The 17,216-nt window shown below is 38.5% G+C and overlaps 1 protein-coding gene across 1 annotated transcript in view; it reads left to right on the forward strand.

Moving 5' to 3' along the window:
* The first annotated feature begins 206 nt into the window (after window positions 1-206).
* The window catches only part of NDFIP2 (Nedd4 family interacting protein 2), a 67,351-nt gene continuing 50,341 nt past the window's right edge, over window positions 207-17,216 (forward strand). Inside the window, exon 1 of the mRNA XM_028106078.2 lies at window positions 207-538. Within this exon, the coding sequence (XP_027961879.1) occupies window positions 221-538 (318 nt within the window). The 5' untranslated portion in view covers window positions 207-220. The remainder of the gene's footprint in view (window positions 539-17,216) is intronic.

Here is a 17,216-nt window from a genome sequence, read left to right on the forward strand (position 1 = left end):
GTTCTCTTTCCCCTCCACTCTGGTTTCTGCGTGGTGTGACTGTGTACCCGCCTGTGCTTGCGCGAAACCCGTCCAATAGAAAAGACCTATCAAGGACGGTGATATTTTTTTTCCGTTCCCTTTGCCACCGCCCACTCCCAACAACCTAGACAGTTCCCCGGACTTGTCTTACTTTTCCATCTCCTCCCACCCAGCCCAACCTCCCCTGCTTGCGACGCGAATGGGACGCCTGAGGACCCAACGAGCATGCGCAACCATTCCGAGCATGCTCAGTAGCGCGCGCGTCGTTCTGGGGCTTCACTGCGCGGTGGCCGACGCGGAGGATTCCGCGGCTGCTGCGGGAGCGACAGGAAGTGAAGCGGCCCGGCCGGGCGACCGCGGCGGCAGAAACAGAGGCGGAAGGGGCGCTGCGGCGACGACGTCGGCGACGGGGGTGGACGAGGGGGTCGAGAACCGAGACGACTCGCCCGCTCGGAAGCCGGATACCGAGCCGGGCAGGATGGATCACCACCAGCCGGGGACTGGCCGCTACCAGGTGGTGAGTTCCTGCGCCCCCGCCCCGGCCTCCTGAGCGGGCCGTCTCCCGCCGTTGACCAGGGAGTCCCCTTCTTCGGGCTAAAAACTGCGTAATTTATTTTTTTCCTTTACACCTCTCCTTGTGGAGCTTGCCACTGATTCGAGACCGTTTGCTCTCGACCCAGGGCTCCTCCTACCTCCCCGCCCCTCACCCGCACCCTATACCCCGCTGTAGGACGCCCTCCGTCCTCCCTTTCCTAAAACTTATATTTGTTTTACTTCTCACTTTCTCGATCATTTCCTAATTCCCTGACCCAGTCACTTCTGAGACCTTTACAGTGGATTGTTTGCTGGAAATGGTGTTGAGTTCACATACCTGCTAGGAAGATGATCGCCGTCATAAATGGAGCGGGTTGGTGGGGGGAGGAGATGTAAGCACGATGTAGGGTGGGATGTGGATTCGGTGAAAAATGTGGGTTGAAAAATTGTGTAACTATAGAGAATAGCGGTGCTGATCTTGTGTCTCAGCTCTAGTTAACCTTGTCATTTTGTCCTTTTCCATTGTTAGTATTAAAAGTGACTATTTTTTCCAATTCCGACTTTTTTGGGGGGAGGGATAGGAGAGGATATAGAAGTTTTACTAGAAAAAAACGCAAATCTTGTTTGAAGAATTATTTTTCATTAAATACAGGGTTTTCCAGTTCAACCACATAAGCCTTTGTATGTTAAAATGACTGAAAAGTGTCCCTCTCTATTTTTCAGTGTCAATTTTTCCAACGTAGTTTTTCCTCTAGTATTAATTATGGTCCTGGCATTGGGGCCTTCTATTGTAAACACTCTTTAAAGAAGGGTCTCGGCAATAGTTGACTCTTCTGTTGTAACTAGGTAGCGAGTTACAATATAAACTTTCAGATGGTAATAAGTTAAACCTTTTTACTAAGGGAGAGGAGGAAAACGTTAATATGTAGCATTGATGGTGCAATTAATAGTACTGTTTGTGAAATTTTACAAATGTAGATATAATAGAACAAATATGTATTTGCACATGTGAGCCTTAATTATGAACTAAGAATTTAATAATTGCATTTTGACAAATATGAAGGCTACTGAAAGATGAAATCCCAATGTATGCAATTTTGCATTTTTCTAAGGTAAAAGCTCATGATGGTTTCATTTCATCTGCTTTACATTCTGTAAATCGTCAAATGATCTGTGTTGAATTTTGTGAAAATTTGTCCGTATTTTCAGAATGGTTTGGAAAATACTGCTGTCAGTATGGAAGGCATTTTTCAAGTGGTCAGTGTACACACTTTTGGTAGTTTATTTTTTATTTTTGCAGATGTTAGCTAAAATAAAATTCAGTAGGTTAATATTGAGTACTATTTCCCGTGGTTTTTTTCTAATCTCTTTTCTTTTCTTGATCCTCTTTGTTTCCTTAATGGCATTAACTGATTTGAATTCTTTGTCTGTGGGGATTTTGCTTACATCAGAATCAACCATGTTCTCATACACAAGTCACTACTCAAAACATTTTTAATTGATGTAGCTGTGCCTTAAAATAATTTGTTATATTGTCATATTCACTTTCAGTAGTTATGACTAGTTAAGACTTGACTTAATTATTACTAAAAAAAAAAATTCCTAACACCAATATTTTGAAATTTACTCTCCTAGTTTTAAGATTTTTTTCCTTTTCTCTACAACTTTCTTCACAATAAGTGGACATATCATATTTTATTTCATTTTTTCCCCCTCAACTGGAGATATGTCCTACGTAGACTTTGAAATAGACTTTGATTGGGTGGAAGCATTCCTTCAGAGCAGAGGGCAAAAATTTGTTCTTTTAAAGTTACTCTTGGGTGGGGGGATGGGTTAGCCTGGTGATGGGTATTAAGGAGGGCACGTTCTGCATGGAGCACTGGGTGTTATACACAAACAATGAATCATGGAACACTACATCAAAAACTAATGATGTACTGTATGGTGACTAACATAACAACAAAAAATAAAAATTAAAAAAATAAAATCCATTAATTCCAGCTTTCTATATAAAAAAATAAAGTTACTGTTCACCTTAAGTAGGTATGATATTAATGGGTTTTCTTTGTAGGGCAAGTGTTTGAGAGTCTTAGTGTAGTTTAAATTTGGATGTTAATTCCTGTTGCTTTGTAATTACATAATTATTTCCTTTGTCTAGTATAACTCTTGGTTTTGTTGAGAGTGGCCTGGTAAATAACTCTATCTAGTTATTCCAAAGAAGCAGCTGAATTGGTGTCTCCTAGACTATTTGGCCCGGGACAAATCTGCAGCTCTGGTTTGTTTATACGATGAACACAACTGCTGCGTGGCTGTCTCTAGCTCAGAGTTTTTGAAAACTCTGGAATGATTAGTAGATCACTGAGCAGTAAACAATTTCAGTTGTTGAATGTTAAGAGATGACTAAGTAGGAGACGGGCAGATATACTTAGGGGTGAAATAGTATGTGATGATAATTTATCACTTGGTGATAAGAGTTACAGTTTAGCTTTTCCATATTGGAAAGCTGGCGGTGATGCGCAGGCCCACCAGGATGACTCACTACCATTAACCAATGCACAGGTTTTATGTGGAAACTGGTTTTTCTGTGGTCTTTTCTTCCCTTCCCTTGTTATAGGGGGTCTGAATTTTGTTAGGTAAAACAATGTAGAGCTACCAAAAGCCTTAATTATTACCCTTCTAATTTCAGAAAAAGCTAGGTATGCTATATAATTTCCTTGTGTTATGGGGAATTAAGTCTTGCTTGGTAAAAAATGAGCAATGTTGCCAAACTATGTAGTAGTTGATTTGGCTTGAAGCTGTTAGGCCACATTCTAACTTTGATGTTCTCTCTTTTAAAGGATTATGTACCTGAACCAAGCTGACTATTATGGGTTCAAAGATAATTCTGTATATCAGTAAAGTTGGCATTGTTGATTGTAGCAGTAGTTTCCCAAACTCTTTTCCAGAATGCTGATAATAGATTATCTTAGAAGATTTATGGCTTACATTAGCATGTTAAAACATATATTTGCATATTAAAACCATGAGAAATTCTGCAGTAGAGACAATGGTTTGGATTTGTTTGACCTAGCTCTTCCTAAATTTTGATCACAGAATTTTGAAGAAAATTTTAAGATTAACATTTCCAAAATGTTAATTTTTCTGTGAACATAATGAAGTATTCATACTGTAAAGGTCTAGGTACTTTGGTCTTATATCTGGAGAATTAGAGTTGTCTTTGGTAAATCATCTGGGAAGGAGATTGATTATTGATGGTTTAAAAAAAAACACATTTTAAAGGCATCTGGGCTTGTATTTAGGTTGTGCTGGTTACAGTTTGTGGGCCCTTAACTTATTTACTTAACATTTGAAGCCTCTGTTTCATCATATTAGTACCTATCTCATAAGGATTATTATGAGAATTATATGTTGTAATTTATGTAAAAGATAAAATACCGAGGCCATTACATGATAAATAATATTATGAATAACTTAAGGTATACAAACTATAAAGTATTATATATATTTCAGTTTTTGTTTGTGACCACTTTTGTGTCTCTTTTTTATATAGCAACATGAATATCAACTAGTTCTTTGTTGCTCATGTCAAGTACTGTGAAAAGTCTTAAGATTTGATTTTACCATGTTTATAGGCTAATAAGTTAGTTTTATTAATTTTTAATTGTTGCTAGTAAAAAACAGGAGATGGCCAGATCAGAAACACTAGCGTTATTACTCATAACACAGCAAGTGGCGTGAACATCAGCATGTTTGTGTAGGTTTTCGTTAGTACCCAGTTCCCATGAAGGTGATAAGTCTAGATGGATGCATGTAGTGGGTCACAATGGAGGAACTGAGGACCAAGGCTCCAGTACTTTTTTAGCAAGCAGCAAACATTGTAGCAGGCAACAAACAAGGTAGTTCACCTCTCCCTTGGAGTATAGTTATGTGCTGTGGTAACCTTGACCTTCTTTATTGCCTAGGTGACTTATTACAAGAATCTACTCAGTATCAGGAAGTAGGTAAGTTTTGCAGACTTTCACACTCAGCGGGAATATGCAGGGACAGTCACGCCCACGACTGCCTTACTCAATAGTACATGTTCTGGATGAGATAATAGATGGGGATTTTTAGGTGTAGTCATTTACTTTTGCTTTTCATGTTAAAGAAATACGGTAGCCTTTTATATTATGTTGCTCTCTAGCTTTTTCCTTCTTGGCCTACCTTTATTTCTTTGATCCTCACTTGTTTGTTTCCTTTGAATTTATCAGTATCCTTTTTCTGGTGTATATTCTTACCACACCACTTTTACATCATCAGAGTTGCTCATTGCTTAATCTAATAGGTATTTTTCTTTGTTCATCTTGCTGGATTTCTGTTATATTGACACTGGGAACTTACTTTCTCCTTGAAACTCCTTATTCCTGATAAGAAGCTTTCTACTGTTCTCTGACTTCTCTTTGTGAACTCATTTTGTACTTACTATTTAAATGTTAATACTTTCTATGACATTGACTGTTGTAAGATCCTACTTACTACTTTCTTCCTTCTTCTGACCATCCTTCAGTGTGTCTTTTGCACTGTGTGGGTCATATTTGTAGAGCATAAATTTGTATATCCTTTTTATTGCCGAATAGTATTTCATTGTATAAACTGAATGAATACACTACAGTTTATTCATCCATTGCTCTGTTGATGGACATTTGGGTTGTTTCCAGTTTTTGGCTATTATGGATAAAGCTGGTAGGAATATTTTTGTACAAATCTTTTTTTTTTTAAATATCTTTTTTTTTTTTAAGATTTTATTTATTTTGACAGAAGGAGAGAGTACAAGCAGGGGGAGTGGCAGGCAGAAGGAGAGGGAGAAGCAGGCTCCCTCAGCAGGGAGCTTGATGCGGGACTTGATCCCAGGACCCTGGGATCATGACCTAAGCTGAAGGCAGCCATTTAACCAACTGAGCCACGCAGGCGCCCCTGTACAAATCTTTTTATCAACATATATTTTCATTTCTCTTGGGTGGAATTACTAGTAATAGGATAGGTGTATGTTTACTTTTATAAGAAACCACCAGACTTTTTACCAAGTAGTTGTACCATTTTACACTTTTACCAACAATGTATGAAATTTTGGTTGCTCCACCAACTTGCCAAATCTTGGTGTTGTCAGTCTTTTTTAATTTTAGCCATTCTGGTGGGCTTATTGGAATTTTGAAATCTAAATTTCTGTTTTTAAAATAAAAGTTCCCTGAATGGACCTTTCCATACCTGTACAGTGCAATATCTTAGCAGTTCCTCCTCTTAATTTTTATGCACTAACTGCTGTTGTCTAGCAGGACCTACTTATTATTATTACTTCTTCAGCCATGATGTATTCTTTCTTACTTCTTTGATTTTATGTATGTTTATTTCTCATCTGCAATTCTGTACTACACCCCTCTGGTTTGTTTGCCTGTTCTTAAATGTAAAAACTCCTACAAAACTATATTTGGAAGAGGGAGAGAGGGCGAGTTACTTGTATCTCATCTGCATCAAGGCAGAGAAAAGTTGAAAATCACAGTATTAGAGAACTTGTTATAATGAATTATGTTTTTGTGTGTCTTTCTACCTTCTAGACCTGGTGTATTTTGGAGGTGCTTCAGCGCTCAGGGTTCCTGTGAATGATTTTTATCTCAACTTTAGAATAGGTTTGAAACTTATAAATAAAAACTGTAATTGAGGAAATTCATACTCAAATCTATATTATACCAAGTTTCCACAGATTGAAGACTAGTATTATGTTATTGTGTGTTGCCGGGTTAATTTGTTTTTTTTTTTTAAGATTTTATTTATTTATTTGACAGAGAGCGATATCGCAAGAAAGGGAACACAAGTAGGGGGAGTGGGAGAGGGAAAAGCAGGCCTCCCGCGGAGCAGGGAGCCTGATGCAGGGCTTGATCCCAGGACCCCGGGATCATGACCTGAGCTGAAGGCAGACGTTTAACGACTGAGCCACCCAGGTGCCCCTGGTTAATTTGTTTTTGAACAGAGCTCATATTAAAGTTTCTCTGGCTATTTCTGTGCTTGTAGTGATATTAACTGTAAGTGTGTCACTGATTTGATTGATTGAGGGCAGCTCATTTTTTTTTTTTTTTTTAATTATACAAATGAACAAGGAACAGTGTTGGCGGGGATGTGGAGAATTAGGAACCCTTGTACACTGTTGGTGGGTGCAGCCACTGTGGAAAACAGTATGGAGGTTCCTCAGAAAGTTAAAAATAGAACTACTCTACAATTCAATAATTACACTACTGGGTATTTACCCCCAAAATACAAGAACACTAATTTAGAGACATACATGCATCCCTATGCTTATTGTAGCATTATTTATAATGGCCAAATTATGGAAGCAGCTCAAGTGTCCAACCATAGATAAATGGATATAGAAGATGTGGGGTGTGTGTGTGTATACATACACATACATACATACGTATATATAAAATGGAATATTAGTCATAAAAAGAATGAAATATTACTATTTGTAATAACATGGTTGGAATTAGAGAATATAGTGCTAAGCCAAAAAAGTCAGAGAAAGATAAATACTTGACACTCATATGTGGAATTTAAGAAACAAAACAAAAGAAAAAAGAGCGAGACAAATCAAGAAGCTGATTCTTTTTTTTTTTAAAGATTTTATTTATTTATTTGAGAGAGAGAGAGAATGAGATATAGAAAGCACGAGAGGGAAGAGGGTCAGAGGGAGAAGCAGACTCCCTGCTGAGCAGGAAGCCCGATGTGGGACTCGATCCCGGGACTCCAGGATCATGACCTGAGCCGAAGGCAGTCGCTTAACTAACTGAGCCACCCAGGCGCCCCTCAAGAAGCTGATTCTTAACTATAGAGAACAAACTGATAGTTAACCAGAAGGGAAGTGGTTGGGGGGGTGGGTGAAATAGGTGAAGGGGATTAAGAGTGTACTTATCATAATGAGCATGGAGTAATGTATAGAATTGTTGAATCACTATATTGTACACCATCTGAAAGTAATATAACACTGTGTGTTAACTGTGCAGGAGTTAAAAAGCTTAAAAAAATTAAAGTACAGATGATATACTACATGAGCACACCTAATTGATACTGAATCAAATGCTGGCCATCGCTTAGGCATATTTAAGTAGTACATGATCTAGTAATAGTAAAAGATTTGCGCAGTAACAAGTGTGTTGGAATTATGTCATGAAAATACCACATTATAGTTGATATGCTTATTTTATGTTTTGAGTGCCTCTTGTCAGATTTATGCTTAAGGTATGGGAACAGTTCTTGGATATCATTGTTAACTATGAAACAGAGGTCCTGAAACTCATTTATTCAATATATAATAATTCATGAAGTATCTCTGTCTACCAAATTCTGTTTTAGTGCTGGTGAACAAGACAATAGCCAAATGTCGTATGGCTCATACTTTGGTGGAGGACGGGGTGCAGATAAATAAGTCAGCATAATTTCAGATAGTACTAGGTAGTTTTTAAAAAAATGAAGCAGGTTGTGGAATGAATAATAAATTTTATCAATACTGAAATAGCAATAATAGAACAATAATGACTTTGCATTATGTCAGGAATATGCTGAGAACTCTGCCAAGTGCTTTACACATGAGCACATTTAATCCTTAGACCACTTCTGTGAAATAGATAATATCCTGATCCTTACTTTGCAGATGAGAAAAAATGAGATGTAAAGAGGTTAAATAATAGGCTTAGCTGTGATGGATGTGGTATTCAGATTTTGTTATTGTTTTATGTTGCTTTATAACAAACTACTCCATATGCGAGCATTTTATTATGTTTCATGATTCCGTGGGTTGGCTTTGATCAATAAAGAGGTTCTTCTGCTCCATGTGATGATAGCTGGGGCTGCAGCCGTTTTGGGGCTTGATTGGGTTGGAATGTCCAAGATAACTCATTCACTTGGCTAGCAGTTGATGCTGACTGTTGATTGGGAGCTCAACTGGTACTGTTGACTGGATCATTTCAGTTCCCCTCTGTGCTAAATTTTAAAGCAGTCATAGATTCAGCCCTGTTCAAAGGGAGAGGAAATAAACTCCATCTCAGTGAAGGAGAGGCATGCATATACATGCAGGTAAGAAATTGGTGGTGACCATCTTTGGAGATGTCACACCAGTTGGTTTGACCCCTCAGTTGACTGGAATCAGGATAATCAGAGAACGTCATCCATTCTGAAGGGTGTGACAGTCAGGCTGAGGCTTGATTGAACTGTTCTAGTTGATGAGTATTTCAAGTGTGATAGTGGCTTATGGTGAATATTAGTTTGTTGGTGTAAGAATATGAAGAAAATTTTGTGGCTAGAGCAAGAAGAAGGGCGTTGGCTCAGAGTGAAATGGGACAGACCATAGAAATTTTATGAATTTGATAGAAGAATGGAAGTTTCATTTACAACTTTGGTTTATAATTTTTGTTTTATGAAAGCAGTGAAGTCTAGCTACATAATTTGTAGGTCCCAGTGCCAAATGAAAATATGGGTTCCTGGCCTGGGGCAAGGAAGCCAGTCTCCCCTTCCTGTAGGTCTGCTGTCTCAACCCACAGCAGATGGACAACTCCCAAGGGATTGCATCCTCCGTGCCAGGACTTGCTCCATACCTGAATCAGCCACAGGAGGAAACCTTGCTGGTTTGCCTGTGAATGTGTCACAGTGATGCCAGCCTGGGATGGGGGTGGCTGGTGCCTTGTTATACCCCTAGTTATGGGGCAAGCGTGGGGAGGTCAATCAGAGCCAGAGGGTTCAACTGACTGAGAATCCTTCCTGGGGAGGCAGACTTCTTATGGCTTCTTTTTCTTTTTTTTTTTTAAGATTTTATTTATTCATCTGAGACACAGAGATAGAGACAGAGAGAGAGCATAAGCAGGGAGAGAGGCAGAAGGAGAGGGAGAAGGGGAGAAGCAGACTCCCTGCTGAGTCAGGAGCCCGATGTGGGGCTTGATCCCAGGACCCTGGGATCATGACCTGAGCCGAAGGCAGACGCTTAACCATCTGAGCCACCCAGGCACCCCTTCTTACGGCTTCTTCTGAGCCCTGGCACATGCACTATTGTCTCATTGGGGTTTACTTATAAAACTCAGATTCAGAGATAAAATTATTAAAAATTTTAAGATGGTGACCATAGAGCATTAAACCCCAAGCATGGGGCCTTCCTGAGGCAGGGTTCTAGTGACTACACTGGTCATGTGCTCATGAAGGTGACCCTGAAAGTGGTCTTACTGTGGGGGTGGTGGTGGTGGTGGTGATGATGGTGATGGTAGTGTTGATGATCTAGACCAACTTCTGTAAAGGGCCAGATAGTAAATATTTTAGGCTTCCCAGGCCATGTGATCTGTGTCATAACTTCTCAGATCTACTGTTGTAGTGCAGAAGTATCCATACTTACTATGTAAACGGATTAATGTGGCTCAAAAACAGTGGGCTAGATTTGGCTTGCTGTAATTTGCCCACCTCTGATATAGTTATGGTAATATACCTCAAACAGTCCGGAAGCTTGGGCCTGTTGCCAGATGCTTCTGACAAATTTTTTATTTCACGCAGTCTAGAAACAAACCCTTAGGACTGTGGTAAGGTTGTTTTGCATCATTTACTTCTACCTGGTAATCAGTCAAACGCCTAGTCTGTCACTAGAATTGGGGTAGAGATGAATGGGTAGTGGAATAGAGTATAAATTTTTTCTGTGAGAATGGCAAAGACAGACTTCTCATGTCTGGTAGAATCTTCATTCTGTTGGAGTGATCCCCTCATTGAGGCCCTCTTGGCCATCTTATTTAAAATAACTATATACCCTTTTCACAGTACTTTCAAAGTTTTTTCTGTAGTACTCATCACCAACTGATATTCTAAATATTTTGTGTATTTAATTCCTACCTCCTCCCTTCACCCCAGGTGTAAACTTCATGAGAACAGGGATTTTGTTTGTTTAGTTCATTGCTATATCTTTCAGTACCTGGCATATGGTAGGCATTTAGGGAGTATTTGTTAAAAATGAATGAATGAATGAATGTTGCTAGCTCAAGACCAATTTTGTACGCTCAAAATCTTGCTTATTTTATTGTTTTTATATTTGTTTTTTCATTGCTACTAAGACTTGGGCTCTTGGTGGTGGTGATGGTGATGGTGGTAGTTGTGTGTATCTGTATTACCCTCCAGTTTAATGTATATTGCTGGCTCTTTGTGTGTGTGTGTTTGTATATAAATATATGTGTGTGTGTGATTGGCTCCCCCTAGAGTTGTTTAGTAAGTAGCATGTGAACCATATGCTGTGGCCCTGCTTATTAGTATCTTCATTAATTGTGGAGTTGTGGGTACTCCTTTGATTTTCTCATCTGTTTTATATTGATTACTTAGCGACTATTTTCTTTTTATTCTTTCCTTAATGTCAGACTTACATTCTAAAACATTGTCTCATTGTATGTCTATTAATAATATTTTAGAATTTTATGTCTTTCATGTATGTAGGCTTGACTTAAGTTTAGATAACTATGGAATACATTCTACTGACATTTATTAAATGTAAATTTACTGACAAGATCCTTGTAATTAAGACTAGCCTACCTAGCATGTGAGTATAAATCATCCTATATCTGTGTTTTAACAACCATGTTGTTATGGTTTCTTCCAGTTTGATTACTTAGCTGGAATTAAGGTGTGGATAAAATTCTTGTTAAAGATATGCCAAATGCAAGTTGGGAAATGCTGCAATGGTCTAATATTTACTATCAGATTATCTCAAAGGTTTGACTTGCTTTTAAGATTTGTTTGAACATGAACAATTTAATATTTTCAAAGTTTAGGAATGTGCTGTGGTTTAGTTTGTCTATGATGTTTCTCCAGAATTACCCATTATGTTGTGTGAAGAAATTGTGCTGTTAGGCATAGGCTTTGAGAATCAGGAAATAAACTGGATGGTTTTATCTCTTTACTAATTTTGAGGTGCTTACGATTTCTAGACTTCAGATGTTGGATTGAAGAAGTCCAGCAGTGACAGTTTTTATAGAACATTTGTTCTCACTGAGAGCTTTCATTTATCAACGTGACTTTTTGTGTGATTTCCCCCAAAGAGGAAGGTTTTGAAATAAATCTTGACCCTTTTTAAGTTTTTGTTTGTAACCTTTAGAGAACAGCATGAGCCCTTGCTTACCTCCCCTCTGCTTGGTTTGTTATTGCCCTGCACAGGAGCCAAATTTTGAACTATATTACTTTTGTTCTCCTGCTTTGCCCCTCTCTAACCACCACTCTAAACCATGCTTTCTGGCCTTTTGGCATTTGAACAAATTATTCCCCTTTTTCCTTTTCTCCCTCCTTCCTCCAGGATTATTTTCTATTCTTTATTCAGATCTGTTTAGATGTTCTTTTCCTCAGAAAATCTTCCTTCACCCTTTGCTTTCCCCCCTTCATTTCCCCCTTTAACTACCAAGTTCTGTGTGTTCTTTAACACTGTGCACTGATCCCTATCATTTTTTAAAAAGATATTTATTTGAGAGAGAGAGAGAGGGAGAGCACTAGCGGGGGGAAGGGGGGGTAGTGGGAGCAGAGGCAGAGGGAGAAGGAGACTCTCTGCTGAGCACGGAACCTGACATGGGACTCGACCCTGGGACTCTGGGATCATGACCTGAGCCGAAGGCAGATGGTTAACCAACTGAGCCACCCAGGTGCCCTGCACTTATCCCTATCATAGTTCTTATTCCATGGTATGTATTTTGTAAACTCAGTGGGAAGTAGAGCTTAGATTTCTCTTGTTTATATTAGTATATAGCATAGGGGCACCTGGGTGGCTCAGCTGTTAAGCGTCTGCCTTCGGCTCAGGTTATGATCCCAGGGCCCTGGGGTCGAGTCCCGCATCAGGCTCCTTGCTCCGCGGGAAGCCTACTTCTCCCTTTCCCACTGCCCCTGCTTGTGTTCCCTCTCTCACTGTGTCTCTCTCTGTAAAATAAATGAATAAAATCTTTAAAAAAAAAATAGTTCTCGGCCAATCATAGGTGCATAGTACATACTTACTGAAAAAATAGATGAAAATCTTTCTGAATGTTTCAAGTATATACATGAGTTTACTGGTGTATTATCTTTTATTTATGAAGTGAACAGTTTTGCAGTTACGTTAAAACAACAACAACAATGTATTGCCCAGCCTATACAATGATATTCTTGATGTCCGTAGTTAGGGTAGATATTTTCTTTTTAGAATAGTCTGAGGGGTCATTTAGATGAATTCTGCTGCTTTTACATAATTCCTCATCTGACTGATGGCTTGTATTTGCAAAATAGCTAACTATGGTTAGGTTATTTGGTCTACCTGTGGAAAGAAGGAAAACTGTTTCCAGGCGTGTAAGTTACTTAGTGATCGTTTTCTTCAACCTGCTTATTTTAGAGAAGATTGACTGAGGGAGGGTCTGGTCGAGGTTATGCAGCAAAGCTTGGAGGACAAATTTTATTACTTGCAAACATATCAGTTAGGTTAAAATGTTACGTATTATATATTATATATAATATGTTAATATTAAAATAAAATGAGAAACATGAGTCTCCTTTTGTCTTCCTAGCCTTTCTCAAAAGAAAACATTAGCTGCTTTAACTCTTGTGTTTTTAACATATATGTATATTCATTTATTTGTTGATTTATTAATCTTACAGTTGACCCTTGGACAATGTGAGGTTTAGGGGTGCTGCCTGCTTCCCGCACCCCTCGCCAGTCCAAAATCCAAGTATAACTTGACTCCCCCAAGATTTAGCCTACTGTTGACTAGAAGCCTTACTGATAAATAGTTGATTAACACATATTTTGCATATGTGTCATATACTGTATTCTTACAATACAATAAGCTAGAGAAAAGAAAACTATACCGAAAATACAGTCATAGTACTGTACAGTATCAGAAACAAATCCATGTGTAAGTGGACCCGCACAGTTCAAACCCATGTTGTTCAAAGGTTAGCTCTACCTTGTTTTCTTACATGTCCCCCTTTCTCCTCCCATATCATGACCTTTGTAGTCTCACCTCTGGGGTTCAGATTTTGGCTTCTCACTTAAATAAAGCACTGTAACCTTGGGCCAGTTACTTCAGCTCTCTATGCCATTGCTTCCTCATCGATAAAGTAAGGATAGTACAGATATAGGACCTACTTCATAGAATTATTGTGAGGATTAAATGAAAGGCACCTAATTTTTGGCTAAAGCAGTAATTAGTGTTTACATTTTATGACATGAACATACTGTTCACTACTGAGTCAGGTGGTGTAATTTCTATAACTTAGAATTTTTAATGGAGTTGCCTAATTTTTATTTCTTTATTTTTTCTCTGTATGTTAATTCTTTGCATGTACTGTGATGATTTTTCAAAATTTGCTTTTCAGCTGTATTCTTTGTGTGGTCAAAAATTACTCGTTCCTTTATTTTGTTCTTTGAAGATGAACGTTCTTAGAGCCCTTCTCCTCCCGTTTCCATCTGTACTGTTTGTTCTCTAGGCCTGCTATAGAGCTGTCCTGCTGAGACTTTTTTCTTCCACACTTTGCTTTGTTGGATCCTCTGTTTCTTGAGTTCTTAGTCTTAATCTGATTTTGGTTTACTCTCTTATTTTAGTGGGACATGTTTTCTAGTAGGTTCCTAGGAAGAGATGCCTAGAGGTAAAATTCAGTCAAAAATTTTGTTGTTGCTTTGTTTGCTGTTTACCTAAGATTCTTTCTCTGTCATTTTCATTGATTTCAAGATAATTTTGCTTTACTTCCTGGAACATAGTTATAATTGCTGCTTTTTAAAATCCCTGCATGGGAACTATAATCTGAGTCATCTTGGAATTGGCATCTCTTGATTGCCTTTTCCCCAGAGAATGATTTATATTTTCTAGTATTTTTTATTTCTAGTAATTTTGGATTTTATCCTGGATCTTCCGAGTTTTGCTGTGCTCCTCTGGAGAATATAGATGTTTTGTTTTAGAGGCAATAAACTCAGCTTTAGATTTTAAGTACTGTTTCACACTCTGTGTGCTGTGCATTTGAATTATATTCAAATATATTAATTCCTTAGGCCTTTACTAATCTATTTTGGGTCAGTCTTACAAATGCATGATTCCAGAGTTAGTGATTTCTCCTCACTTTCTGGCTGGTGGGCTCCATTTCATGTTTCCTTTGCTAGAAATAGCAGGATTTCGGGGCTCCTGGGTGGCTCAGTCATTGAGCATCTGCCTTTGGCTCAGGTCATGATCCCAGGGTCCTGGGATCGGTTCTTGCGTCTTGCTCCCTGCTCCGCGGGAGGCCTGCTTCTCCCTCCCCCACTCCCCGCTTGTGTTCCCTCTCTCGCTGTGTCTCTCTCTGTCAAGTAAATAAAAATAAAATCTTAAAAAAAAAAAAAAGAAATAGCAGGATTTCTATTGGGTTTTTGTAGCTCAAGCGATGGTGCTTTTCCACAACTGTGGTTCTGCCTCAGAGCCAAGTTGCAAAAAGAAAGGTGGGGGGTGGGGGGAATTTCTGCAGGTTCATTCCTCAAGTTTTAACTTCCCTCCACATCCCTATTTTTTTAAATGTTCAGATTGTTCAGACAGTTGGGTTGTTTTGTATGTTGTCCCAAGTTTATAGTTGGGATCAATGGGAGGCTTGTACTGTCGGGACCTATACTGCCATGCTGGAACTAGACCCCACTGTAGATTTTTGAGATTTTTGTGTTTCTACTTCCTACATTAACTTTTTCTTCCTAATATTTTTGTTTTGTTTTTCTTTCATGTTGGAGGTTTTCTCTAAATTTGGGTGCTCTTTCTCTGCCTATTTGTATTTTATAAGCTGTGTTTATGTGTTCTTGACTTATTAATTGGTGGGCTTCAGTGTTGTTATTTTTTGGTGAACCAACCAAGAAATAACAAAGGTCAGTGTCTGCAGTTTAGTTAGGAAGCTGTGGCAGTAGTTGAGCTAAGAGAGAGTGGTGGCTTGGATTAGAGTAGTGGCATTGAAGGGAAGTAGATGGGTGGATTCAAAGATGTGTGTAGTGTGTATGTGTACTCCAGTCAGCATTGGAAGTACTCATAAAGGTCATTTTGTGGCAGAGTAGATTACTACCCGTTATTTTTTATTGGCGGCATCTTGAAATAGAAAGAGCCTGAGTTTGGAGACAGTACAACCTGTATTTGAATCTTGACTTTGCTTCTAACTAGGTGTGTCAATTCAGTTACTTAAAGTTTGTTCACCATACTCATCATACCCAGCTATACACAGAGGGTTATGGTAGAGACTAAAGTCGATGATATATGTAAAGTGCCTTTGTTTTGTTTTTTAAAACAACACTTACATGGGGTTTTTACTGTCAGCCATTATTCTAAGTACTTACTGATGTTAATTTTTGTAATCTTTACAAAAACCCTATGAGTAAGTATTTCCTGTTTTAGATGATACAGCTGAAGCCCAGACAGATCACAGAGTTGATAAGTGCTGAAGCCTAGATTTGAATCTAGAAAAATTGATTCCAACCCTCATTACTTAAACCCAGTATGCTTCTGATTCTTAGCCCAATGCAGGTGATTGAAAATAGGCTCAGAATCAGAACTATTTGTGCTAGTATTTTATTTCACATACCTGTATGTATGCCTATGCAGTGCTTCTCATTGACCCATTTAAAAGCAAAATTACTGTGTAATGAAATACTTTCAAGTCTTTATCAGTGTTTTAGTTATGCTAACTAAAGATTAGCAAAATGCAGTCTTTCAGAAAGTAAAGCATTTAGATTACCAGGTCCATCCCCCCTCCCCCCCCAAAAGTATTTGGTAATTTTTTTTTATTGTGTGCTGACAATTGGAATTTGAGTATCATAGAGAACCACCTACTCAGTTTCTTTCTGGAAAGTAATTTTGCTCTGGTTTTTTCTCTCTGGAAAGTACTTTTGCTCAAGTTATAACATGTTTTTTGTCTTGTACATCTTTGCTCCTAGTGCAAATCAATATAGTATCGGAATTCATGTGTGTAAATTTTTATTAGAAAATGCCAGTCATGTCAAGTTGTGTGGAAAAACCTCAGTGCAATTGTGTGTCTGTATTGACCAGTTTTTAGAAATGTGACATTATAGTAATCTCTATAATATGAGGATATTATTGTTTATACGGGAATAAGGAAATACATGGGGTGAATCAGTATAGGAGTACGTGATCGCTAACTTTTTTGAAAGGAACAGAGAGAGAACATGTGTGTTTGGCTTTTGATATTATGAAGTTATTGAGATTATGTATTTAGATTTATTAGCCAGCGTTTGAGGGTTTGCTTTGGCATATAACACTGATGGATGAGTCTTTCAACTTTTGCCTTGTGCAGTGGCATCTTGGCATTTGCTGTGCTTCCTGGATGAATCATTAACAGCTTGTCTCTGTAATTGATATTATTTTACTTAATTTTGCTTGAGGATTCTGTTTGTAGCTTCTCTGTGTTTATTGAGGGAAAATTGAAGTTTCAGGCCTGGGTCCTTCCTGGTCTTGGCTCTCTGGTTTACCTATGATAGAATATGCAGACTTTTATTTTGCTTTATTCCCTCTCTTGCAGGCCTAGTCATACTGTATCATGGCCTCGCCTCAGAGCTCCTTGTTGTTAGAAGCTAGAAGTTCTGGGGATTGATGGGTTGGGATTTATATCCATTTCTTGCACCCAGTATAGTACCTAGAACATACTAGGCA

Source organism: Eumetopias jubatus, unplaced genomic scaffold (assembly GCF_037043125.1).
Source record: "Eumetopias jubatus isolate StellerSeaLion01/CBP00866 unplaced genomic scaffold, mEumJub1_p1.0 scaffold_3, whole genome shotgun sequence".
Taxonomy (NCBI): Eukaryota; Metazoa; Chordata; class Mammalia; order Carnivora; family Otariidae; genus Eumetopias; species Eumetopias jubatus.